This window comes from Notamacropus eugenii, chromosome 5 (genome assembly GCF_028372415.1).
Source record: "Notamacropus eugenii isolate mMacEug1 chromosome 5, mMacEug1.pri_v2, whole genome shotgun sequence".
Classification (NCBI taxonomy): domain Eukaryota; kingdom Metazoa; phylum Chordata; class Mammalia; order Diprotodontia; family Macropodidae; genus Notamacropus; species Notamacropus eugenii.
The window spans coordinates 419,089,836-419,116,469 of record NC_092876.1 but is presented as its reverse complement, the minus strand read 5'-3'; the positions used below and the strand labels follow the sequence as shown (position 1 = coordinate 419,116,469).

The window sequence follows — 26,634 nt, the reverse complement described above, 5'->3', positions numbered from 1 at the left end:
ACACTGTTTTAGCTTTAAGAACAATCACAGCCAGAGCTGCCTCAGACCCTCACTGTAACTGCAGGGGACTTTTTTTTTTTCCATTTCTGGGAACAAATAAAATACTCTGTGCAAGAATCTTCTTCTTTGCAATGTAAAGGTTTCATAAGGAAGGATGATACCTTCAACTTCTTTCTCTCTTTCTTCTCCATTTTATCTACCAACATATCAGGAAAACAGTCTTCAGATTATCTAAAGCTATCACTATCAATAATATTTCTCTAGACCCACTCCTTATAAAATGATTTCTTCTTAAAGTAACGGCTGACAGGTCTAAGATGAAATAAGTTTCTCCTCATCTTCTTTCTCTCTGTTTTCTCCACAAACCTGTCCTATATCCTATAGTTCAAAGTTAAGAAAATATATACTCTTCTTGACGCTATATGGAGAAACATCTCATAGAATGATAGTTAAAACTGGAATTCTAACTTTTCTCTTTCTTAAAGAGCTAGTAACATGTTTTTGTTTTTTTAAACAAGTGTTACATGTAGCATTTAATACATTTTTACTTATCTATCAACAGGAGCATATGCAATGAGGGCATATGATGTCACTTTGGTGGGAAGCCATGTGGTACAGTGGAAAGAGCAATACCTCTGAAACTAAAGGATGTATGTGTTCAAATACCACCTCTGAAGCTTAGTACCTGTGTGACTTTGGGCAATCCACTTAACAACCCAGGGCCTCAGTTTCTTCATCTGTAAAATGAGGAGGTTGGACACGATGACCTCTGAGATCCTTTCCAGATCGACATCTATGATCTTGCATCCTTGGCATTTTAGCACAAAGCTTGTTGATTGAACATATCAATAAAACATTTTTTAAAAAAGAAACCACTTTATTTCTCTGGGCCTCAGTTTTCTCATCTGCAAAATTAAAGCATAGGAATAGATGGCCTGAAATGCCTTTTTGCCTCTATATTCATAGTTATTATTGATGGGAAGAGGGGAAGCTAGATAATATTTGGAGATGTTTATTATGGCTAGGATCTATCTCCCACACTTTCTGCTTCCCCTTTATCACCATGGCTGCCCTCCCAATGTCATTGATATGGGAAGTCATGGAGAACTGGGTGAAAAGAGACACCATTTAGGAGGGTGCTGTGAAACTAAAGTAGTAGCAGGCTTCATCTACGCCTTTTTCTACAGTATCTGTAATTTCGGTGCAACTGTTAAAGTTAACATTTGGGCATCCTACAGAACCTGACAGCAACAAGGCACTATGCTAGCACACTTAAGCTGAGTCTTTTCTTGGCTTGCTCTCATCCTAATGATAATGACATCACAATGATGAGAAGGGACTGATATTCTTAAGTCACTTTTTTTAGGTCAGTCGGAAAGGTTCAGAGTAAAGCAATATTTTCAAGCAGTGAGATCGTTTTGGTCTTGAAGTTTGGAAAAGCTGACTTCAAAATTCTGCCTCAGACCCTGAATAACTTTGGGATCCTGAAGAAATCATTTTTCTCTCAGCCTCAATTTTCTTATCTGTAAATTGGGAAGATAATAACATCTGCATAAAATACTTTTCAAACCTTCGAACCCTATATAAACACTAGCCATTATTTCAGTCTCTTCTCTTGTAAATGGTTTGATTCTCCTGATAAGGTTCCAGAAACTCACCGCCTTTCCCCCTTCCAGTGTGGGATCCACTTTCCTGGGGGTCCATTAAACTTCTGTCACAGCTAAGTGAAAAACTTATCAGGAAATAAAATTTCTTGTGAAATTTATTTCTTTGTTTGACTCTCCCTCTTTCAGTTCTTTCATTATCAGAACCACCCTCATTCCCTTGGCACCCCCTTCTCTAGTATCGACAAAACAGATCGCTACTTCACTGTTCACAGAGTTGATCGTTAGAAACTAAGGAGCAGTGGCAGAAGATGGAGGGACCATTTGCCCTGCATCATGTGGAAAAACTGCTAAGATAAGAAAGGTTATTTCCTTTCCCTTTAATATTAAGAGAATAATTGTGGTCTTCTGCCCTCCCACCCCCATCCCACGCAGCAGCAGTACTCAAGACCGCATTTTTTTTTTCAGAAGAAAAGGGCGAAAGTGTGAACGCGATAGAGTATTTCGAAAATTACGAAAAACAAGTATATTTAAAGAGTTAAGTCTTCACCACCCTGCCCTTTGAAGAGAAAGGAAATTGCAGACACCGTGAACTAAATGACAGATTGTACGGAATAATGAAAGGCTTATTTGAGAAAAGGAGGAACCTAAGTTCCCACACAAAGGGACAGAGTTCCCAGACTCTTCAGCTGCCTGGCAAATGTGGCATGTACTGCCTTGAGCTGATGGGAAGGGAGCTGCGGTCAGGGGTGGAATATGCTCTGTACAGCCAATTAATGTGCCAGGAAACCCCTTGTAAAAAATCCCAAACAAGGGATTTGACTGAGAGTGTGGCTAGGAGGGGAGGAGAAGGAAGGGGAAGTGGGTAATGGAGAAAGTCAAAAGGAGAGGAGGGGGAAAAGAATTTCGCGTGTTAAGTAGAAAAAAAATCCAATCCTTTGTGTGGATTTTACAATTCCACTCAAGCCGGAGATCAAAAGGGTTACTGGACGCACAGAGAAAAAGTTCTGCAGCAGCAATTGCCTACAAAAGGGTGGAGGGAGGGAAAGAGGGAAGAAGAAGGAGGGAGGGAGAGCTCAACTTAAAAACATACTAATAACTATCTCAAGCATTCACCAAAACATCCCTGCAGGAGATGAGGTAAGCAAAGACCAAGCAATCCCGATTGGTTGCGAAATGCAAAATAATGCTGGGAACACTATGATTGAAAGGAAATTGAGTTTTTCTTACCAAAATATTTTCACTTGCTCCCTCCCTTCTCTATCTCTCCACCCCTCGTCTTTCCTCTTTCTTTCCTCTCCTTTTCTCTCCTCGAGCTCTTTCTCCAATCGTCACTCTTCACCCCACCCATCCTGTCCTCTTTTTCCCCTCCTCTCTATCTGATTAAATGAGATGGGACCGTGGGAGGGGTGGTTCCGAAGCTCTCCCTTTAAGAGGCAGCCTGCAGTGACGAATTCTTGAAATTGCCCTTGCAGGATGGCATTCCACTATAAATTCATTGTTCGACCTCCTCTCATCTTCACATTTCTCTCTTCTCTCCTTGCCTGTATCGACCAACTGGGGATAACAACAAAAATGAAAATACAGAGCCACGGGGGATAAAGTGAGGACATCTTGCCATCTCACCAAAAGCGATCTGGGTTTTCCTCGGTCACCTCAGGTTCTCAAGAGACCAAATGGGACCACCAAATTAAAAAGAAAGAACTGCTGGCGCTTAGTTTGGAAAGTAAACATTCTTAGCATCGATGATCCAGATCGGAAAAGAGATAGGGGCAGAGAGGAAAAGCTGAAAAGTTGCCTGCTCTAGTCTCTGAATCTTATTTCTTGTTTGCTGTGTATGGCTTTGGGATTTTCTGCTTTTTCTACCCTTCTCATGCTGATTCTCCTCTTCCAGCTTTTTCCTAGCCAAAATCCAAAACGTTAATTTTGTTTTTGAAAAAAGAAACCAGCTAAGAAAAGTAACACACTAGGACCTCAGCTTTGACAATCCATAAGCTTTGTGGGCAGCATTTTCTTACACTTCATTCAACACTACAGGCAACACAGACGCACGCATACATATGTATATATTAAAATACATATATGTGTGTACAGAAAGATCTAGATAGAAAGCTATGTGGGTAGATATGTTTATTTCAATCCATGGTAATTTGCATTACCGCTTATTTTAAAACAACAAAAAGAAACCCTCTCCTTCCATTTTTTTCTCCCCTCTTCATCTATTCCGACGCTCTGAGAGAGCAATATGGTCTTGAAGTTGGTTTCTTTGCTTCTTTTGGTTTTCGAATCGCCCTTTGCTTCTGCTGGAGTCCGGGCTCCGCCGGCACCTAAACACAGTCCAACCCATCACCTTCCACCCATTGCAGTAGAGACAGCAGAAGCTCATCTCCACTACCGGCAGCAGAAGGAGGTGCTGCAGGAGCAGGAGCTGCAAAAGTATCCCCAGCAGCCCCCCTCCATTCCCCCTATCAACCGCAAGACTACAGGTCTAGTGCAAAACATTGACCAACTTTACTCCGGAGGAGGCAAAGTGGGATACCTCCTATATTTGGAGGGCAAGAAATTTCTGTTGGATTTGGAACAAGATGGATCAGTGGGCTTCCCGGAGCTCTTGTACCCCGGGTTTGACCAGGGCAGTCATCAGGAAAGCCACCGGGATCACTGCTTCTATCGAGGCACCGTGGATGGGAGCGCTAGCTCCCTGGCCCTCTTTAACCTGTGTGGGGGCATGAAGGGCTTCTTTGCCGTTAAACATACTCGTTACACCATCCAGCCGTTGTTGCTGGGGACAAGGGAGGCTGAAGGGGGGCGGCCGTTTGGGCACGGGTCTCTCCGGGTGCTGCACGTCTTCAGGAAAGAGAGTTTCAGTTTTAAAACCCTGAATCTTCGCAGCAGCTGCGAGACCCCCAGCTCTCCCAGGACCGGCCACAGACCACCAGAAGCACTCCCTGCCCAGGCTAAGCCAACGTCCGGGATCGTGCCCTCCCCGCAGCCCTTTGCGGCACCGGCTCCCGAACCACAGAAGGGCTGGCGACGTCAGCGGCGCTCCATCTCCAGGGCCAGGCAGGTGGAGCTGCTGCTGGTGGCGGATGTGTCTATGGCCAAGAAGTATGGCCGGGACTTACAGCATTACCTGTTGACTTTGGCTTCCATAGCTTCCCGGCTTTACAGTCACCCAAGCATCGAGAACCACATCCGCCTAGCGGTGGTGAAGGTAGTGGTGCTGGATGACAAGGAGAAAGGACTGGAGATAAACAAGAACGCGGCCACTACTCTCAAGAACTTCTGCAAGTGGCAACACCAACACAACCAGCTGGGAGATGATCATGAGGAGCATTATGATGCAGCTATCCTCTTTACCCGGGAGGTAAGTCTGAGGCCATGCCAGGTCACCACCAAACCGATGGCTACCCTCTGAGCATGTGTTTAGTGGTAGCTTATCTGGGGCGTCATTTGCACAATATGTATTTGGGAAAGTCTGGGGAGCTACAGGGAGGATGAACAGAGAAGCTGTGGTAGCTTCCAACCCCCCTCTCCCAAATGTTTTGAGACTTCATGGGATTTAATCTTATTTCATGAACGTATCAGGTTTACAGCTGGAAGAGACGAATAAATATTGACCTTGGATTAGATGCTAAACCTAGAATATTCTCTGACTTTCAATATCTGAGATGGGACCTGCATTGGTAGAGTTAATTTCCACTCGCAGGAGTTCTCTGTACCGATGAGATCACTCATTTCCTTAGTCTAGTGCTATCCTTACACACTCCCCACAACTTCGTGTCCAGGTGCCATCTGAGGAAATCTCAGGTATCCTAGCATTTAGGGATAGCTAGAGCTAATAGGGAATAACTAGATCTATTAAAAGCTGCATAATATTTGCATACATGTAGCTAATAGAGCTAATGCTGGATCTGTTGGAGGCTGTATAATATGTGTATACAGGCATTTAGTGTGAAAGAAAAGATAAAAAAGTTTTTAACCTTAAAATCTTTCTGCCTTTTCATAAACCAAGGGCAGCTGCTTGCCTGTGTGATTGAATTAGCTTGATATTTCATATTTCTTAATCACTTTCATTCCTTTCCACTCTTGCTTATCGTTTGTCTGTCAACTAACTATTAAGCACTTACTTATGTATCAAGAAAGGAAGGCCTGACCTCAAGAAGCTCACATTCTGATGACAGAGAGAACGTGAAAATAACAAGATGCTTACAGATATATGTACAATAGATAGAAAGAAGGATATTCAGTAGAGGGAAAGACAGTAGTAGCTAGGAGGAGGAGGGACTCAAAGAACTCCTGCAGAAAATGAAATATAAACAGAAAGAAGCCAGGAAAGCCAAGAGGCAGAGAGATGAGGATGGAGAACATTCCTGGCATGGGGGACACCCATGCAAACGCATGGTTTATAGTGTATAGAAATCTGGCTCCAGAGTTTTAAAGACCTGGATTTCAAAACCCAACTGGACAAATATTTGGCTATGATCCAGGGAAAGTTATATTTAATCTTTCAGTTCCTTATAAATCGCATGAGTTACTGCTCCAAATTGGTAAGAGTATCCTCACCTTGAATTCCCTACACTGAGGATACATCACAGGTCTAGACTAAAAATAAAGTAAAATAAACAAAACGGTTTCCTTCTCTGCTGTCCCTTTTATACCTAGTGGTGAAGGAGTTTCACAGGCAGCATGATGTCCACTGCTGGGAATCCAGAGACCTGGATTCGAATCCAGGTCCTGACCCTAACCAATAGGGTAATTTAAGCATGATACTTAACATCCTTGGACCTTGTTTTTCTTATGTGTGGAATGATGGAGTTGGCCTAGAGAGCCTAAATTTCTCAAATCTTACCTTATTATATGATTCTGTAGTGGCATAGCTCCATTCCTACCTTGTAAATGCTTTTAAATACATTGGGGAAGCCAACATATGGTATCAGTTGTGCAGCTGTTGTCTGTACTAAATATTTCCTGATAATAAGCCCTTCTCCTGGCAGCAAATATTCAATTAATATTTGTTTAATTAAAAGAACAAATAAATATAGGAGAATTGAGATGATCAAAGAGTCATTTGATAGACATTAAAAACCAGGTCAGTGAACAAAATAAGTATTCTGGGTATTTTGGTGTCTTTTTAAAAAACAGTGTAAAAATAAAACAAATAAAATAAAAAACAGTAGTCAATACCTCATTGTCTATACAATTTATGTTTGATCTACCTTTGAGCAATATAGCTTATTTATATGGTTTTTGGGAAATAAAAGAGTGCTTTACAGGTTCCAATGCTGAATATCCTGTGCAAAGGATTAAGTTATAGATGCTTAGCATTTCAGAGTATTCCTAGATTGGAGAATTATTTAACCAGGAGAGTGTAATGGAATGACCATAGACTGACGGGAAATCTGATCTAGTGTCCATATGGTATGGTAAATAGAATGTTGGACTTGGAGTTACAAAGACGTGTGTTCAAATCCTGCCTCAGACACTTCCTAGTTATGTGACTAAGCAAGGTACTTAACTTCTAGAAATGTTTTCTCATTTCTAAGATGATGAAGGTGTCTTTAATAAACTCTGCATTCTATTCCTGGCTTTGCTCACTGGCTGTTTTACTTTGGGTAGGCCACTTTATGTCTTTGGGCCTGGATTTCCTCATCTGTAGAGCAGAGATTTGGACTCTTGTTCCAACAGTGCTTTGATTCTGTTATAAGAAAATGGGGCCGTGGCTTTATTGGGCTTAAGAGAAAACAGAATAAACATATAAACATATGAGTAAACAGAGTATATATAAATATATATAAACAACAGAGTAAATATATAAACAATATCAGTAGATACTGGAAGAAAAGCAGTACACGATTTCCTACTGTCAATTCACAATGTGCCTGAGATTCAGATTTTACATATATAAATTGATAATATTATTAATGCTTGACCTCAGGTGAGTAGTGGCAATTGACTTACGAGCTCATTCTTTGAATGTCTGAGGAAAATACAGGTAGAGTTTTTGTTTATTATTATTATTTTTTAACAAAACTAAAAATAACATGCAAGGCACAAAAGAGAGAAAACAGTCGTTTAGGAAATTGAATGAAGTGTTTCAGGATACTCCCAATCAGAGAACTCCGCTCCTCCCACATTCTCTGTCCTGCTCACTCACAGGGCACCTGTGGTTTGAAAGGAAAAGGCTGATAAATTTGAACAGAGGGCTCCCTGGTTGTTCAAGGGCTAGGCATCAATGTAAACCAAATGTAAACAAAGAGACAGGTGTTAAAGACAGAGGAGTTAGATGAGAATAGACAACATATTTCTAAGCACACATGAAAAATCTTTCCCTTAATAAAATGATCCTTTGGAATTCCTTCTTGAAGGCATTGGTTTGTGTAACACTGCCGCAGTAGTTCTGTGGCTATTCCTTTGAAATAAAATACTTTAAATCTTTTTCTAGTATGGGCTGCAAGCTTAGGGAGATTTTTTTCCTCTAGTATTTTTTTTTTTAAACATTTCATGACTTTTCATGAATTCTTTCTTGGCTAAAGGAAGATAGGCAATAAGGATATCTAAGTTTGTTGCTAAACTACTTCAGGTGCTTGATTTTCATTCTGGGGTTTCCTTTTTATTCTCATATTCAAATGTAACTTTCTTATTTATATTTTAAAAAGAAAATTATGTGGGGTTTTGGCATTTTTGTTTGCATTTTAAAAACTATCAATTCTCTTATTGAACCTGAGCACACCGATACAAGCTTTTGTCTCTTTTTTTATTCTAAATGTTTTAGACTCTAAATTTTTGATTCTAAATGTTTTAATGAGTAGTCCACTCTACACTATTTTAAGGAGTAGTCAGCATTTTATTTTTTTGAAGCATTGGAATATAGCATATTTTTAAAAGATGAAAGCATAAAACATATTTATAATTTTATAGTATTCTTAACTTTTTCAATTTGACATTAATAATTATTGAAACAATATACTGTATTTATCCACAAATGAAAAATTCTATCAGCCTTTACTAAGCAAAAAAATACTTTCAGGAGGAAATTAGTTTTCTGGCATTTATTTGCTATGTAATATGTCAAAAAAATTCAAAAACCACATGTACTTATTTGAAAACCACATTGAAACTACCGATGAGTTCCATTTGTATATGGTCTAATTTTAGTTAAGAACTGAGAAAAATACCTAAAGACTTATTAAGGCTTCATTTTGTGGGGGAGGTGGAATGTGAAGTATAGGAAGACTGGAGGGGTGGGGATGGCAGGCTATAAAGGACTTGAAATGTCAGAGGATTTTGTGTTTGATCTTGGAAATGATAGGAAGCCATTGGAGTTTATAGGCTAGGGGTGGGGATGACATGATAAGACTTATGCTTTAGGAAAATCGCTTTGTCAGCTCAATGGAGGGTGGATTGTTGTGTGGAGAGACTTGTGACAGATCTGCTAGCCAGAAAGCTATTCCAGCAGTCCAGTTGTGAGTTGCAAAGGTGAAAATCAACAGGTCTTGACAACAGATGAGATGGGGAGTGGTCAAAGGAGTCAAGAATGACATCTAGTTTGAGAGCCTGGGGTACTGAGAGATTGTTGATGACCTCAACGGTAATACTGACGTTTGGAAATGGAGAGGCTTTGGGGAGAAAGATAATGAGTTCAGTTTGGAAATAAGTGAGTTTAAGATGTTTACTGGACATCCAGTTGGAGATGTACTATAGATAGTGGGAGCTGCGAGACTGGAGTTTAACAGAGAGGTTAATAATGTATGAATAGACTTGAAAATCATCAGCATAGAGATGGTAATTGAATCTTTGGAAACTAATGAAGTCACCAGTCAGAAAAGAAGACCAAGGACAGAGCTCTGTGGGACATGCATTGGTTAGCAGGCATGACCTGGATGAAGATCCAGCAAAGGATGTTGGGTTATATTGGTAGAAGAACCAGGAGATGGTAATGTCTCAAAAATCTAGAGAGAAGGGGATTGAGAAGGTCAAAGGCTGCAGAGAATTCAGGGAGAATAAGGACTGAAAAAAGGCCGTTGGATTTGGCAATTAAGAGATCACTAGAGAGAACAATTTCCATTAAATGATGAGGTTGGAAGCTGGATTTTAGAGATAAGAAGTGACAGGAAAATAAGTGAAAGCACATATTGCAGTCAGTCTTCTTGAGGAATTTAGACACAAAAGGAAGGAGATATATGGGATAATAGCAGGGATGAAATGATCATGTGAGGTTTTTGTTTGTTTGTTTTGAGGATGGGGAAGCATGGACATATTTATAGGTAGTAGGGAAGCAGCTGGTAGAAACTGATGATGTGTGAGAGAGTGGGAATGCTACGGTGGATGCTACAGCTACTGTCTGTGGGAGGAGAAGGGATAGAAAGGTATCATTTGTGCAGATAGAGGGTTTGTCTTCCCAAGGAGAAGGGCCATCTCTTCCTGTGAGATAGGGGTAAAGGAGAAAATAGTAGCAGAAAACCCCGAGCAACATGAAATGAGGAGGGGAGAAGAGGGAGCTCTAAGTGAATGACATCATTTTTTTTTTTCAGTAAACAAGGCAAGTGTATTATTTGAGGGGGGAGGGGAGCCATGAGATGTTTGAAATAGGTTGCTTAGCCATTAAGTCCATAGTTTGATGGGCTGTGAGTACTGCACAAATTTTGGATGTTCGGATATCTTCTAAATGGCTTTTTTTTTTAGGCATGAAACAAAATTTGAGATTATGTTTTCTATGCTTGTTTAGTAGTTAAGGTCACTATGGATTTTCTGCCATTATGCTAACAACAATAAATTCATTTATCAAACCAGCACATTTAAGTATTCTAAGTGTTTTAGTACCTGTCTCAAAAGTACTAAGTATCTACAGTGAAATAAACAAATATACAATTTTCTGACACAGACACAAAAATATTGTCCTTCTGGAGTAGCATTTTTTGCTAAAATTCACATCACTTTTGCCCTGAAATAACAGAAACATGATTTTCTTTAAGATTAAATTTTGTCTTCCAGAATCAGTTCTTTGTTCTTGGTTTCCGCTACTATAGCATGTTATTCGTTGTTCTTTAGAAGCAAAATATCTGTCTATTCTGTTTACAAAACAGAAAATTATTCGTCTTTTCCCACTCTACAAATATTGAAGGGTACTTTATCAAAAGCTATTTATATATTATAAATATTGTAAACCAAAACACTTAAGTAAGAGGTTAGGTAGGATGGGAGATTGATTCACATTCACTAATTACCATATTTGAAGCTTATCTAGGTCAAAAGTGAATGTTATCCAGTCATTATAGCCTATGCAGTGGTCCCATTCTCAAAAAATCTAAGCAGTTTAGGCACAAGAAGACTGTTAACAGATTAACTAGTCATAATTGAGAACCTAAGGCCAAACTGTAGAGAATTTTATGAACAATGTAATTCCCCAAAGAAAAGAATTTTATAATATACAATTTTTGCTTCATTTCACCATTAAGTTTCCCTAACAGTTCCATTTTTTTCTCATCCAGTTTTCTTGTCTAGAGTATTTTATAATTTCAATGTGACTTTACTCATCCAGATTTTTAAAGCAACTATTAATTCTGTCTAAATTTTTTCTGATGAATGCCCTTGTTGCACTACTCATCTAAAAAAATCAGATGGCAGCTCCAGTATTACTGTGGCAGCTAGAATAAATGTTGCAATCTTTGTAATACTTAAAACTATGGTACATAATTTTAATTGGCTTAAACGACATCCAATAGAATCAGAATTTGAGGGACTAAATTTTTAAAAATTAATTTAAACTTTATTGGGGAGTCTAGATCTGTTACTTCATTAGTATTCCAAAGTCCCATGTGGAGCCCTTTCTTGATGCAGATCATTAGCTTGTCGGTAAATTTAGAGCTTCAAAGAGCTGCCTGGTACGCTGAGAAGTTAAGTAATGTGCCTATCATCACAGAACTAATATGCCAGAATTGGGACATGAATGCAAGTCTTCCTGACTCCAAGGCTGACTCTGTCCGCTATCCTTTTATGTAAACCTTATAACAAGCAATTTACCACACTGGAAAGCAAAGCTCAGAGCAAGAATCTTGGGTAAAGTAGGAGGTTTATGGTGAATATTCTATAAGGCTCAGAAAGATCCATCTCTATCCCTGATGATACTATGAAGAACAAGCAGAGAAAGTTGGTATGTGAGCACAAATCATAGTAGGTCTACAATTGTGTCTGTTGATATTGAGAGAATTGAGAGAATGGGATGTCAGCACATCTTGTCCTCCTTCAGTTGTTATTATCAGTAATATTAATACTGAAATGTAGCATGACAGAAGGGATAACAAACTGAACAGGGAATTTAACACCTCCAGTACTGACTTTTGGACCTGTGGGAAAAAAAAAATATTTAAACTCTCATTGTTCCTCAGAAACTCTTTAGCACAAGGTAGCAATTCTGATTGTTTCTATAACTGTTTAGAAATAGTTAACGTTTTATTTTTGTGAAGCTTTACAAGTTAGTACTTTTTAAAAGATAAAAATAAGAAGGAAAATAGAATAATTTCATAATATTTTTATCAATTTGACTTTAACACTGAACTATATTTGTCTGCATGTAGAAATATTTTATATGATAAGTTTATTTTTTGACTACAAATTGAAAAAACAGCTGTTCATCTTTATTGGTAGAAGGAGTCTCTTCATCTGAATTTCCATCTATTGTTGAATTCTTGGATCCAAGAGTAAAAATAAGAATAATAACACATTTGTTTCGCACATTAAAGCTTATAAAACACGTTCCTCAAAATATCTTTGTTAGGTAGGTAGATGTGGTGATATCTTTGTCACCTCCAGAGTGATTTTACTATATAATACTAATCTAAATGAACTCTGTACTGAATAGTGCCTTCATAAGTTTGGAATTCTTTCTATACATATGATTTGGTTCAAACAGGTCATAAAACAAGGTCGATTGATTATAAAACAAGGCTGATCACCGGTTAAAAATTTGGTTAGTTTGCAGTGTTGTGGCTAATTGCTAACCAGTTGTCTAAATAATTTAGAATACATTAATACCTTTAAAAATTGATTTATATTTATTGTCATAAACTTTATCCTTCACATCATCACCAACCTATAAGGTTAAATTATTTTGTGGGGAGAAATAAGTGATGTCAAACATTCTAAAATAATGACCTGTTATTAAATTTTAGGGAGTGCATCAGAATAACTATATCTTCATGAAACTTAATTTTTAAAAATGAACTACTCAGCGATTTTAGTGTAAGAAATGATTCTTGACAATCTGCATGTTTGGGGTTCAGGTACTTAACATTCTGGAGGAGCAAATACTAAGTTGTCTGACTCCAAGTATTGATATGTTAATTTGCATGTGATGAACTGTAGAACTTTGGAGTGAATGGACCATGCCATCTGCCTATTTGATTTTCATGTGAAAATCAAAGAACATTTAGGTTAATAACTGGAGAAATATGGGCATGGACTTCTATACAGTTATGGGACAAATGTAATTTACCTGATTAAAAACAGACAATTCGTTATTAAGTTAAGGTGAGATTGCAGAGAGGACCTAGCTGCATATTATTGGAGGTGAAAGGAGAGTTTTAAAACTACGTTAAAGAGAGAAGGTAACTCTCTCTGCGCTGTCACTTGTTGTTGGGGAGTTTGGCCAATGAGAGGCTAGAGGGTTTTCTACTTCCACCTGAAGAAAGAACAGAGACAATGTTCTCTGCTCTCTATGTTAACTTGTTGTTGAGAAGATGAAGATGGGAGGAGAGCCAGAACAACTCATAGGGGTTACTCTGAGGACCCAGAGAGAGTAGTAGTAGCTACATGTCTATCCCTATTGGAAATCACCCTAGTGTCTGTATTGCGTGTAAGTCAGGTGAGTAAGCAACCCACAGCCCAAGAAGAAAGTGAACCTGAGAATATTTGGAGGGGAGGTCTATACCAGGCCCAATACATGGACACTGGTAGCCAAAACAACAAAAAAAAAGTTAGAGTTGTAGGGAATCTGAGGCATAATAATGTCATCCCCTCATTTTATACATGAAGACTCTAAGAGTAAGAGAGGTAAAATTACAATAATTAGTGGCAGAATCGGGACCAGAACATAGACTTTCTGATTTCCAAACAAGTTCTTTATTGGTCCATTATACAATGTCGCCCCATTATTATTTCAGAATATCATATTAACCCAATTTAATTCAGCCTGGGCACTTAGAAGGTGTGTATGATATTTGCAGGAGAGGCAGAAGCCATTAAATGTGAATCAGTCATCCACTAAATCAGAATCATGCATGGCAAGAGATTTTGTATAAAGAAATTCCTGATTGACTTTTCTAGCTGTTTTTGCTATGAGATTGTTCTGATCTCATTGCTGTTGGGGAAGAAGACCCATTCCTTGAATGTCTGCTATTTAATACCCAAGAAATCACTTCAACCCTGATGGTTACTTAGGGTTCTTGGCAATCTCACCAAACATTCTGGTGCCCAAACAATGAGGCCAACCCACTGCCTACTTCCAAGCTCAACTGCCAGATTCAGGTAGTAAAAATTTTTATCCCTACTATTGGAAAGTTGACCACCTGAGTAAATCCACTGGTCTTCTGTTTTTCTTTTGCTTAGTGCTTTTAATTTCCATGTAGTGTGGACTTTATGTAGTTATTTGGTATTCCCCTTGTTTCTCAAAGATAAAAATGCCAAAAGAAATTATCAGTTACCTTTACCAACATCCTATATGATAGCTGTGTTATCCACAGAGGCAGAAGCCATTAAATTTCCATCAGTCATCCAGCATGTGCATCTTCTAAGTGCCCTCTGGAATGCAAATTAGAGGCAGAAATATATTAACTCTTATCTTAGCAGTGTGGTTTTTAAAATATAAATTGTTTTAAAATGTAGTTATTTTGTATAAGTATATTAGAATGAAATTTCTTTAAACAAAATTCTACTGAATTAGAGACCACATATTCATATGTAACTGCAGTCAGCTACATTAAAAGAAATCTGTAACTTAAAAAAAGCAAGCAAATTTAAGTCAATTTTGTATTAGGATATTTTAACTTTTTAAAAAAAATTTCAAAAACTGTTCCTTTGTGATCTAAGCAAATTTAAATTTACCCAAATGTGTATTAAGTTGAAATAGAAATATGGAAAAGATATCTCTATCGTATATAGTAAGTTACCTTAATGTTTTAACGACAGTCCAATTTTCCTTATTCAGTTGTGCCTCATCCTCATCCTGAAATGCAATTTATTCTGGCTTCTTGTTATCATTAACCTTCCACAACAAAATGGCAGCATCTGTGGGGCATTAAATTTGATTATAGACTATATTTTATTGATTGTTTCTGAAAACATTACTGTTTCCTGAAATGATCTGTGATTGCATCACCGTGTAGAACTCTGAGAATGTGAACTTCTTTTACAAAACAAGGAGTAATATCCTAGACTCAGTAAAAATCCTGAGAAGTTGTCAGAGGCCCACACAGGTTAAGTGATTCTGCCTAGATCACGTCAGAAGTAAGATCTGAACTCAATTAAGTCTCTCTGATTTCCAACCCTAGCACTCTAGGCACCTCAATTATTCAATGTACGCATTATTATAACTTATTTTAGAAACAGTTTTTAGAAACCTTAGTGGAAGTGGAAGGAGTATTCCATGCCTGGGGCATCACTGGATAGCTGTAAACCCATTTTACTCTGAAGTTCACAGATTGGACCACAATAGGTCCCTGCCCAAGCAATAGTTAATGGCTATATTTTAGGCCCTCCTGGCTCGGAGCGAATGTTAGTAGTAACTTATTTCTCTTTTGACAAGTGACCCTGAGGGTATTCCCCTCTCTTTTTAATTAAAGGGGACATCCCTTGACTTACACTGAATGGCTGTTACAAAAGACCTTAGCCTCAAAGGGCCAGGGTTTCCCATTGCATTCTGGGCCATCTCCAGTTGTCCTGATGAATATCTGGTCACCGGACCCAGATGGCTCTGGAGGATAAAATGAGGCTGATGACCTTGCACAGCCCTCCCTCACTCTAATCAAAGTCAACTGCAAGTCATGTCATCATGTCCCTGATGTCATGGTCCTCTTTGAAAAACGAAGGATGAAGACAACAAGCTGTGTATAAAACACTAGACTCAGTACTGAGTATGAAGGTAATAAGACATGGTCTCTGACTTCAAGTAGCTTGTAATCTTATAGGGGAGAGATAGAATATAACTTTGAATTTGGATATTCTAAAAACATGTCCGAAGACTTTGCAAAAAAAATTTGCAGTCATGACATTGTTCTAGACTGGGTCTGACTCAGACCAGTTGCCTGGCCTTTTAGGTTCAACATTAAGTGCCTATTATGTGTCAGGTCCGGTGTTATGTGCTCTCTACAAATGGTAATCCCATTTGTTTTAAGGTTAAAATTTCCCAGGTTTTAAATTTTTAAAAGGGGGCCCTGTTTTAGTATGAATAGTTTCCCTTATTGATAATATTTTCCATATGAATATCAGTTAAAAAAAGCGTATGGTAATATTTAAGTAATGTTACCTGTATAAAATAATTCCTGAATATTTTAAAGATCACTTAAAATACTACTGTATAATTTAGTATCCTAGGTTTCAGTGCTGGAAGGAATCTAAAAGTTCAATCCCCATTTTTATCAGTTAAAGAATTAAGAATTGTTCAAGGGCAAACAAGTAGCAGAATCAAAGCCAATATGCTTTCCACTACCACTTTAAAATAGTAGAACTATTAAAAAAATTCTCATTAAAAATAAAAATCTGGCAGCTAACATAGATTATTTTAAAACCATTGGATTAATATTATTATGATTTAGAACCTTATGTATTTATAAACTGACAGTCTTTGCTGCCACTGCTGATTTCTGAACATTTCTTTTCCCTTAAGATTATCATTTCAGTAGTTTTTCTTGTGTTTTTTTCTTTGGAGTCCAGATATTTCAAACTGATATTTTGACTGAATGAAGGCACATTTTATTAATTTACAAATATCACCCACTTAATGACTCCCTATGAAATTGCAACGTTCTTTAGAAATGTTCACTCATTGAATTGTTTATAGATGCACATTTAGAATAGCTAAGTTTGGATTTTTTTCTAACCTACTAGAACATTTACATTGTAAGATATATTGTAATTTGTACCTGTACTGATGAATCCTTTACAAACTGATCAGGTTGAATACAAAATTGAATACAGAGGCCTTTCCAAAATGAAATCTAACTATTCTAGATGTTAAAGAATGCATATATTATGGCTTTAGTAATGCTTCTATTGTAAAATGGAACATACAACTCAAGGTATCTTTTAAATATAATTCAACCTAATTATACAACTTCTATGCTTCAGTAGCCCAGAATAGTTCTGAAAGCATGATATCCTCAGATCGTCCTTGGAGAAATGCCAGGGAGGGACAGGTGACATTTACATCTATCCAAATTCTTGGTATTTGGGAGGGCAAGTAACTATTTATAGTGACTTTTCCTGCATGTAAATTGATTTTAATTATTTCTTTTTTTTTCTCCCCTGCAGGATTTATGTGGACATCATTCATGTGATACTCTTGGAATGGCAGATGTTGGGACCATATGCTCTCCTGAGCGCAGCTGTGCAGTGATTGAGGATGATGGCCTCCATGCAGCTTTTACAGTTGCTCATGAAATTGGTATGCGTTGCCTTTTATGATCATTTGCCAAATCAAACACTTGTAGCAGCTGCATTAGGAACCAAAAACACTTTATAATTAATTCCAGATTTTTCCCTGGTTCAGTTGTACACTTGCAGATTACGTCTATGTGGGTGTTATCTTTCTGATAAGGAATCAGAAGACAGGGGAAGACACACAGTGGATGTTCATTTTTTGAAAGTATCATTTTAAATGAGTACTTGAAGGGAGAAGTCAAGTGTTCTAACTCTTTTAGAACATCAACATGCAGCTCTTTTAAATGAAATTTGGAAGTTTACTATAAAATATTCCCATATATACATTTTGTGAATGATTTAATGGAAAGTTATATTTCAACTTTATTTGTATCAGTTGGTCACAAAGGACAGCAAATAAGTTGTCATAGATAATGATGAGTAATCATATCAATGAGGTAAAAACTTGTCATGCCTTGTTTTCTTATGAAAGAAGTGAGTGAAATTAAACAATGAGACAAAATTTTGATTTTAAACATCACTTGCCTTATTATTTGCTATTATGTAGAAATAGCTTTCACAAAAATCTGTCAATAAAAATAAATTTCCATTCATTAGCACTATTTCCAATCTATTTGTTTTCATAAACTATTAATGTTGATGAGCACTTGAGTTGAGCTGATGACTTGAATACCAAAGACTTCAAAACCTAAATTCATCTTTTTTCTGTGTCATGAGGGAAACATTATTTATGTTGTTTGCGTTTTCCTTCTCTTCTTTTTTTATGGCATATATCATAATTTTAAAATGAAAAACTAATCATAAAATCCCATACTTAGAAGTAATTATGAATTGTCTAATGACTGATTAGGAATTCATCTCTTATTCACATTCCCCCAAAATATCATTTTCTGGGTTCCCCTAATTTATGATGAATTTTTTCTATTTAGATTGTTTATATAATTAGAATGTATTGTGGTGTATGATTTATGTGATGATATAAATACATTCTTTGTCAATTTTCTACCCTGCTTTTCCAGCAACTCTTATTGAAAAATTATTTTGTCTTCTCAAAATAATCAAAGATTAGACCACTATGCACTTTTCCTAATAGGTCTTCTTTATGTAATCTCTTCCATTGATTAACTTTTCTATTTCTTACCTGGTACCAGGAAATGCCAAATGATCACGCAGTTAGCAAACCCTCACCTGCAAACAGATAAAACTTACTGTACTTTGTCAGTATAAGGAAGTATGGTGACATGAGTGTGAAGACAGCAGTTCCGGTAACTATATCCAACTTCACCCCAGTCTTCATTTACTTAGTGAATTGGCTGAATAAATTTATCTGATGATGGTGAAAGTGGCACAGGCATGATAGAAAGAGAAGGAAATTACTCACTCTAACCCAGATGTGAAGTGAGTATAGAGGAAATTCCATTCAAAGTTTGTATTTTTAAGAAAAGGTAGATTTTACTTTATGGGACTTTTTGCTGTACTTTTGCTGGTTATATATGACTGTGGTCCTAATTCACATGATAATAGCAGCTAGTGTGAATATATTATATATATATATATAATGTATATACATACATACACATATACACACACACATATATTGGAGTATGTATGCATACCATTAATTGAACTCAAATTCATATATAACATATATATGTATATATAGTGCTGTAAGATTTGCAAAGCATTTTAAATGTATTTCATTCAATCTGTACAACTCTGTAGGGCAAGAGCTATTTAGTACTCCCATTTTACAGAAGAGTCAACTGAGGCTGAGAAAGGTTAGTGATTTGTTTGGGGTCATACTGTTATGGCAGGATTCAAATTCAAAGTGTTCCTGACTCCAAGTCTGGTGATTTTTCCACTGTACCATGTAACTGCCTCTCTTAAGATCTAAAAACCCTGAGATATTTGAAGACTTCAAATAGTAGATTGCCATCCTTGTCAGGAAAAGCTGTCTAGCCTCGGCGGTTCAGTGTCAAAACAGCTTAACAACCTTTGAAAGCTGTAAGATGTTCCAGCCAGGATGTGACTGACAACATGAATTGTCTGGGAAGGAAATCTCCCTTCCCATTTTGATGTGGACCCCTGTATATATTGGGTGTTGTGAGGCAGGGAAATCTTGTTTGGTATTTACTTGGTTATTCTATTTTGTGTAATTAATTTTTGCATTGAATTAATGTATAATCTGATTTTATCTGTTAGAGCAGAACATTAAATGGATGTGAATAGGTGCTGAGCTAATGAGTACTTGAATAATAGTGTAGTTTTTTGTGGAGGAAGGGATCATATTGTGGGGATGTATGCAACACATAATATTATACATAATAATCCAATCGGCATCACAATCCCCATTACCTCTCCTGTCAACAGCACGGACAGAGAGAGCCTGGGACTCCACTTTTACAGTTATAATTTTTTTCTTTTCCTTTCTCTCATGGTCAAGGATGTTGTAGTAATCACTCACTCTTCTCACTTTCTTTAGGATTCTTTTGTGTCTCCCATTTTAGGATAAATTATTTTAATCCACCTTACCTTCTCCTCATTATTACATATGATCTAGTTTTGCTTGTTATCTTTCTGAGGTTCTTCCTTAAATTCCCTCTGTGTTTTAAATGACTTAGAGTAATAATGATATTAAGGCTACCATAGATTTGTCACTTCCTTATAACATGAAAACATGAAATCATTTTTAAATTTTGATTGCATTCAAGTCTAAATCAACCTAAGTTTTATGTAGTTCATATATAATATGCATGACATGTATGTCAAAGACCCACTCTGGGTCAGAGGATTGGCTAACTTCCCAACAAACAAGGTGGTTATATTGTCTTTGAGGGTCTCTGGGTACTCTCTCTACTATCTTAATTGGCACATAGTCAAGTCTTTGAATTACTTAATATAGGATGTATTTACTGAACTCCAAATTGTCTAAAGCTGCTACACAAGCGTGGCAGGTCATATCTAGCTTGGCACTGGTCAAAATGTAGGTCAATGGATAGTTGCTTGTCCATACTTTAAATCTGGCTTCATTTATGTAGTCTGAACTTCTCATTGATAGCCCAATTGAAATCCAAAGACTCTAGTTTTTATTGTCTTATTGTCAATAAATTCTTTATTAGAAAATTTGTTAAGTTTCTGATTATAATCATTCTTCAAGTACAAGATTCTTACCAAGTATTTTAGGCTAGTTATGAGTATACAGGACAAAGGGTTTGCTCAGGTTCACATGGGTCAGCATTGGTTAGTGAGTGAAGCAATTAACAAAACCTTTGGAAATTTGTTGATACACCTAATCCCAGTGATCCGGGTACTGAATGGTACTGAAAGATTCAGGCTGTTTCTGACTTTTCTTGCCTTTCTGTCCTTGGTTCTTCCCAACTACATGTCAATAAATGAGATTGAATGTCATAGTAAAAAATAGCAAAATTCTTCCATTTTTTTTGGTGGCAACTGCAACATCGAAAAACATAGTTCACAGAGGTTCTTTGGGTACAACCAAATAGTAAGCCCTTCTCTGGGTCAGTATTCACTCCCTATTAAGACACTGATGCATATACCAGACAGAGACTTTGCCAAACTAGCATTTGCTGAGTTTTAGACCAACTTCTTCTAGCCAACCAAACACTTTGATTAGATTTTCCTCACATTCTTCCAAGGTCTTTCAATAGATAATGGGAACTTCTGGCTGATACAGTTCCCTGACAGATGATATGATTCCCACATACTAACTCCAGGAAAAACCTGAAATTCACACCCGATGGAATAATGAGTAAGATATCTGTTGAAAAATTAGAGTGTATGACTTCTTCAACTCAAAACTGCACAGAAAGTCAACCATAACCTATTGGGTAAAAGGAAAGGGTGTCACTGCAAAGACTGCCAGCACAGGCAAATAAGACTAGCCTACCATTGTGGCCAGCACTGTTCCAAAGACCCTTCAAAGCTCTATGAATAGAGGGAGCAAGAGTGAAAGGGCCCCAGAAAAAGCCTCAGAGTGGAGACCTTGAAAGCCCACACAGCAATCAGAGTCACATGGCAACACTCAAAGAATGACAGTCCAGGTTCCCAGGGGATATGAAGTCTCTGGTCATTTGCACTAAGGTGCGAAAGTCTCTGAAGATACAGTGCTCTGAACCTCAAAGATCCAGAAGGGGCTAACTTTGGGAGGCAAAAGTTAACATAAAACCTCAATGGTGAGACCATAGGGTCAACAAATAGGACCAAACCAATGGAATCAAAGTTTAGAAGAAGATGGATCCCCATCCTGGTAAAAAGCCTCAGTTTAGAAGCTAAAACAAGACATTGGCAAATCCAAAACAACACCAACCAGTATAAACAAATTATTGTAGATATTGAGACCCCTAAATAAAAATGAAAAAAAATTAACAACTGCATTAGACAGTAGGAAATACTATCACAAAATCAAGAGATTGTAAAGAAAGAAAATATATTTATAAAAATTAGCCCAGAAAATAGGTCAAGAAGAAATAATTTTAACAGTACTGGACTTCTGAAAACAATTTTAAAAAATCTGTATATTGTATTTTAAGAAGTCATAAATAAAAACTGTCCAGATCTATTAGAAACAAAGAGCAAAGTGAAGATACAAAGAATTTGCTGATTCTTTTCACCTTGGGGGAAAAGAAAAGAAAGGGGAAACACCAGAGATGTAAAAGCCAATGTCAAACCAAAAATGCTGCAATCCCGGAAAGAAGCAGTTTGAGTACCAAGGAATCACAGTAAGTATCATGTTGCCCTTGGCAGAAAAACTGTCAGTTTCTACAATGAATCAAAGGAGATCTTGGAAGACAATAATCTGAGGGGCAAAAGATATGGGCTCACAACCATGAATAACTTACCTGGTAAAGTGTGTATGTGTGTGTGTGCACGTGAGTGTGCAAATAGACCTCTAATGAAATGAAGGCCATTCAAGCATTTCTGAAGAAAAGACCAAAGTTGAGTAAGACATTGAAATGCAAACTCAAGAGTCAAGAAAAATCTAGCAAAGTCAATTTATTTGAGAAATTGTCAAGGATTGTATGATGACGTAACGTTCACATTCAAATGGGGAGAGAAAGAAGAAGTGTTCCTTTTAAGGATATGGAGAAAGTAATATCAAAAGCAGATTGGGATGGATCTATTAAAGAACTCTGAACAACCACATTTCCAGGGTCCTCCTGAAAGAAGCAAAAGACTCAAAGTGTAGAAAGAGAAATACATTTTTTGATATAGCTCCTATATTTATTTATTATAAGTTTGTTTTTGCTTTCTTTCAATTTTTAATTGCAGGGGACGAGATTTAAGAATATGAATGGATTAGACATAATGATGCCAGAAAAAAAGAGAGCAATTAAGACATTTTTAAAATTCACAGAAAGGAAATTCAAAGGGACAAACAGGACAGATTTGAAAGTAATGTATGAACCCTTTATGTAACTTTTTTTTTAAAGAAATGAAGATGCAGTTTCATACACAAAATTCTCCTTTATGTTCTATGTGTATAGAAATGCTTCATAATAAAAGTAAAGTCAAATATACAAGCAAATATACAAATATACAAGCACCTACTGTATGACTGTACTAGACACTGAAGATAGAAAGAAAGGTCAAAAAAAAAATCCCTGCCTTCAAGGAGCTCACAATCTAATGGGGAAGACAATATGCAAACCTCTGTGTCCAACAAAGATATGTATAGGATAAATTGGAGATGATCTTATGAAGGAGGACCAGTCAAGACTTCTTGCAGAAAGTAGAATTTTAACTAAGGCTTTAGGGAAGCTAGATGGAGGAAATAAGAAAATTCAGGCATAGAGGAAAACCAGTAGATATGAATCAAGAGTTGGAGTGTCTCCTATGAGGAACAGCCAATAGACCCGTGTCACTGGATCACAGAACGTGTGGGTGGGAGGGTAAGGAGTAAGAAGATTGAAGAGATAGGAAGGGATGAGGATATCAAAGGATTTGAACAGCAATCATAAGACTTTATATTTGGTCCTGGAATCAGTAGGGAGCCACTGGAGTTTATTGAATAGACTTGAATAAAGGAGGGCAACTAAAAGATTACTGTAGTAATCTATGCATTATGTGATAAAAATCTGTATCATGTCAGTGACTGTGTGAGTGGAAAGAAAAGATTAAAGGTTTCCAAGGTAGAAATGGTAGGACTTGGTGACAGATTGGACTGAGGAATGAATAGGAGTGAAGTGTAGAGGATGACAGCACCACACCCTTACCTTGGGGTTGTGAGCTTTGGTAACTTGGAGGACGGTGGTGTCACAGACAGTGATTAGAAGTAGGGAAGAAAGGAGGAAGGGGGTCGGTGGGAGATAATGAGTTCTGTTTGGAACACATCAAGTTGGAGATTTCTGTGGGACATTCAGTTTGAGACAGTTAATCAGCAGTAATGTGAGACTGGAGGTCAGTCTGGATAAATAAATTTGAGAATAATCTGCATAGAGATAATCATTTAATCCATGGAAAATGATGACCTCGCCAAGCAAAGTAGTATAAAGGGAGAAGAGAAAAGGGCCTAGGAGAGAGCCTTGGGGTTTTTTTCTCTTTTTATCATTTACTATTATAAGTGGCTTGCTGGAGAGGGGTGGGAGAAGAGACATATTTGGGACTGAAGGTGGCAAAGAAACAAAAGATATCAATAAAAATAAAATTTTTTAGAAATGGAAATATTAGGTGGCAAGCTGACAAATGCCTTGATTTTTGTCATTACAATTTTAATCACTAAAAACTCTATTATCTAGAGTCTATGATATGTCTTTAGCTGGACATGACCTGGATGATCTAGCCAAGGAGGCTTAGAAGAGCCTCTCACAATTCTGCTTTCCTTCCTCTGGGCACCACTCAATTTATCATTGTCCTTCGTAATATCTGATATTTAGAACTAAACAAGATGCTCAAGGTGTCTAATTACTGGCAGTCTAATATTGCATTAGCTGTTTTGGCTATCATAAACCTTCTGAATCTGCCTCCAGTCTATCCTTCCATGCACATTAATCTCCTTCATGCATGCATTTCTCAGTTAAACAAGACTACTTGTTTTTCCCCATACGTAACATTTCATTTCTGTCTCTAAGCCTTTGTACAAACTCCCCCATATTTATAGTAAGGTATAATAGAACTGGAAAAGTAGGAGAGGGCGAGACCACAAGGGGCTTTAAAAAGACAAATGGAGAATTTTATTTTTGTTCCAAGAGGTAATAGGGAGCCACCAGAGTCTATTGAATGGGGAAAGGAGTGACATAATAACACATTTTAAGAAGACAAGTTTGGTAGCTGAGTAGAGAGAGGATTAAATCAGAAAGACCAATCAGAAGGTTTCTGAAATAGTCTAGGAGTAAGGTGATGAGGACCTGCAGGAGGGTGGCAGTGTCAAAGGAGAGAAGGGAATGTAGACAAGAGGTTGGAATAAGAAAATTTAAAAAAAAAGGATAATGCAGTCATCTACATACATCTAAATAATTCATATCTCCTCACTTTTTCCATAAGCAATTGAAATGTGTTTGGTACCTTTGAGATTCCTTAAGGCGTATGCTCAAACTTGGAGAATCCAGTAAGGCAGATGCAGGCTGTTTTTACTTTCTCTTCATCTATCTTTAAGATGTGCTAAGACTGTGCAAGTCCAGTATTGGGAAGTACTGTCTGGGTAGTACTTGATCCAAACAAATCCTAGAAAGATAGCCCAGGGCATCTTGGAATCATGGCATGATATATTCTAGGTCTATCCTAGTTGTCTTGTTCAGTGTTAACTAGACTTTAGTAAAACCACTGAGGCTAAGACATGGACTTTTTAACTCTGATGCTGCCATATACTAATATTTTCAAATGATTTCTGAGGTCTTCTATATGTGAGAAACCTGTCTTCTAAGATTACTCTTGAATGGACTGGGAATTGTTGATCAAGATTCTATGTCACTACTTGGGCATACCTCACATCCCATTCATACAGTGATAACACATTGTTCTTCAAACTGTTCCTCACATATAGTGGATAAGGCATTGGGCTTAAAGTAGGGAAGACATGAGTTCAAATCTGGCATCAGACACTAGCTGCTGGACAAATTACTTAACTATTGTGTACCTTAGTTTCCTCATCTAGAAAATGAAGGTGTTGAACTCAATAGGCTTCTAAGGTCCCCTTTCCAACTCTAAATCTATAAATATATGATTCCCTTCCTGAACCATGGGAGACTGGCCAAAGTCAAATATTAATGGATCTACTGTTGAGATGGAGGAGCCAGTGTGTCCAGTGTTCTGTCGTCATTAGCTTCTTCCTTCCTCCAGGCTTCCACCCAGAATGCATGAATTATAAGTGTCTAGATGCTAGATCCAAGTTTTCTGCCTGCAATATTCGGCTAGTACTTCAAAGAGATTGGAGTTGGTTCCAATAAATGCTTATATGCCAGACACATTTTCTGGCTCTGCACACATTGGAGCCACAGTGTCTGTCTTCTCTCTGACTCCCATAGCTTCCTTAGGGAACTTGAAGTTTGTACCAGTATAACCCAAATATGGGTAGTCTTTCTCACACAATCTGCAGAATCCTAGCCTTTGTATAGACTGAAAGATGGTCTTTTGTGAAGGTTTCTCATAGAGGTCTATAATGCCATCATCCCTTGTGATCCACTCCAACACAGCAGAATACTAGGTTTTCAGTTTCCAAAGTCAGAACTTTACAAGGTCCCACAAGCCAGGGAGAGGAGGTAGGGTATAACTGGGCTTTGGCAAGGTCTAGGAGTGTCCTTATCCTCAACCGTTCAAGTTTCCTGATGCTATTTCGAAGGTGTTCAGTTTCAGATATACTAATTCTAGATCCTCTGGTAGAGCATATTTAATCCATCTATCAATATTTAAATGCTTACTATTTGCCAGGCAATGTGCTAAACACTAGGCATATGAAAGAAGGTAAAAGACAATCCTTATCTTTTACAATTGAATGGGGGAGAAAACATGTAAACAAATAAATACAAAGCAAGTTATATATAGGATAAATAGGAGGTAATTAGTGGAAGGAAGACTCTAGAATTTAGAGGGTTTGGAGAAAACTTCCAGTAAAAGAGATTTTTGTTGGAACTCAAAGGAAGCGAGGGAGGTCAGTAGTCAGAGTTGAGGAGAGAGAGTATTCCAGGCGTAGGGGACAGCCAAACAAACAACAGCAAAAAACCCAGAGCCAAGAAATCGAGTATTTTGTTTGTTTAATTTTTAGGGGGCCAATGTTACGTTATCAAAGAGTACGTGTCTGGCTAGATTATGAAGGACTTTGAATGCAGAACAGAACATTTTGTATTTGATACTGAAACCAATAGGGAACCACATGACTTTGTTAAGTAAGGTGGGGGTTACATGGTCAGACTACTACTATAAG

General features: G+C 37.4%; 1 protein-coding gene and 1 long non-coding RNA gene across 2 annotated transcripts in view; one reads left to right on the top strand and one right to left on the bottom strand.

Moving 5' to 3' along the window:
* Positions 1-3,717: 3,717 nt before the first annotated feature.
* LOC140507051 (uncharacterized) lies at positions 3,718-4,904 on the bottom strand. Its single transcript, XR_011968187.1, has 2 exons — positions 4,738-4,904; positions 3,718-3,931 (listed from the first exon to the last, which is right to left on the bottom strand). It is a non-coding gene; the product is annotated as an uncharacterized lncRNA (long non-coding RNA).
* The window catches only part of ADAMTS5 (ADAM metallopeptidase with thrombospondin type 1 motif 5), a 95,021-nt gene continuing 72,236 nt past the window's right edge, over positions 3,850-26,634 (top strand). Inside the window, exons 1-2 of the mRNA XM_072614927.1 lie at positions 3,850-4,971; positions 17,130-17,262. Of these exons, the coding sequence (XP_072471028.1) occupies positions 3,850-4,971; positions 17,130-17,262 (1,255 nt within the window). The remainder of the gene's footprint in view (positions 4,972-17,129; positions 17,263-26,634) is intronic.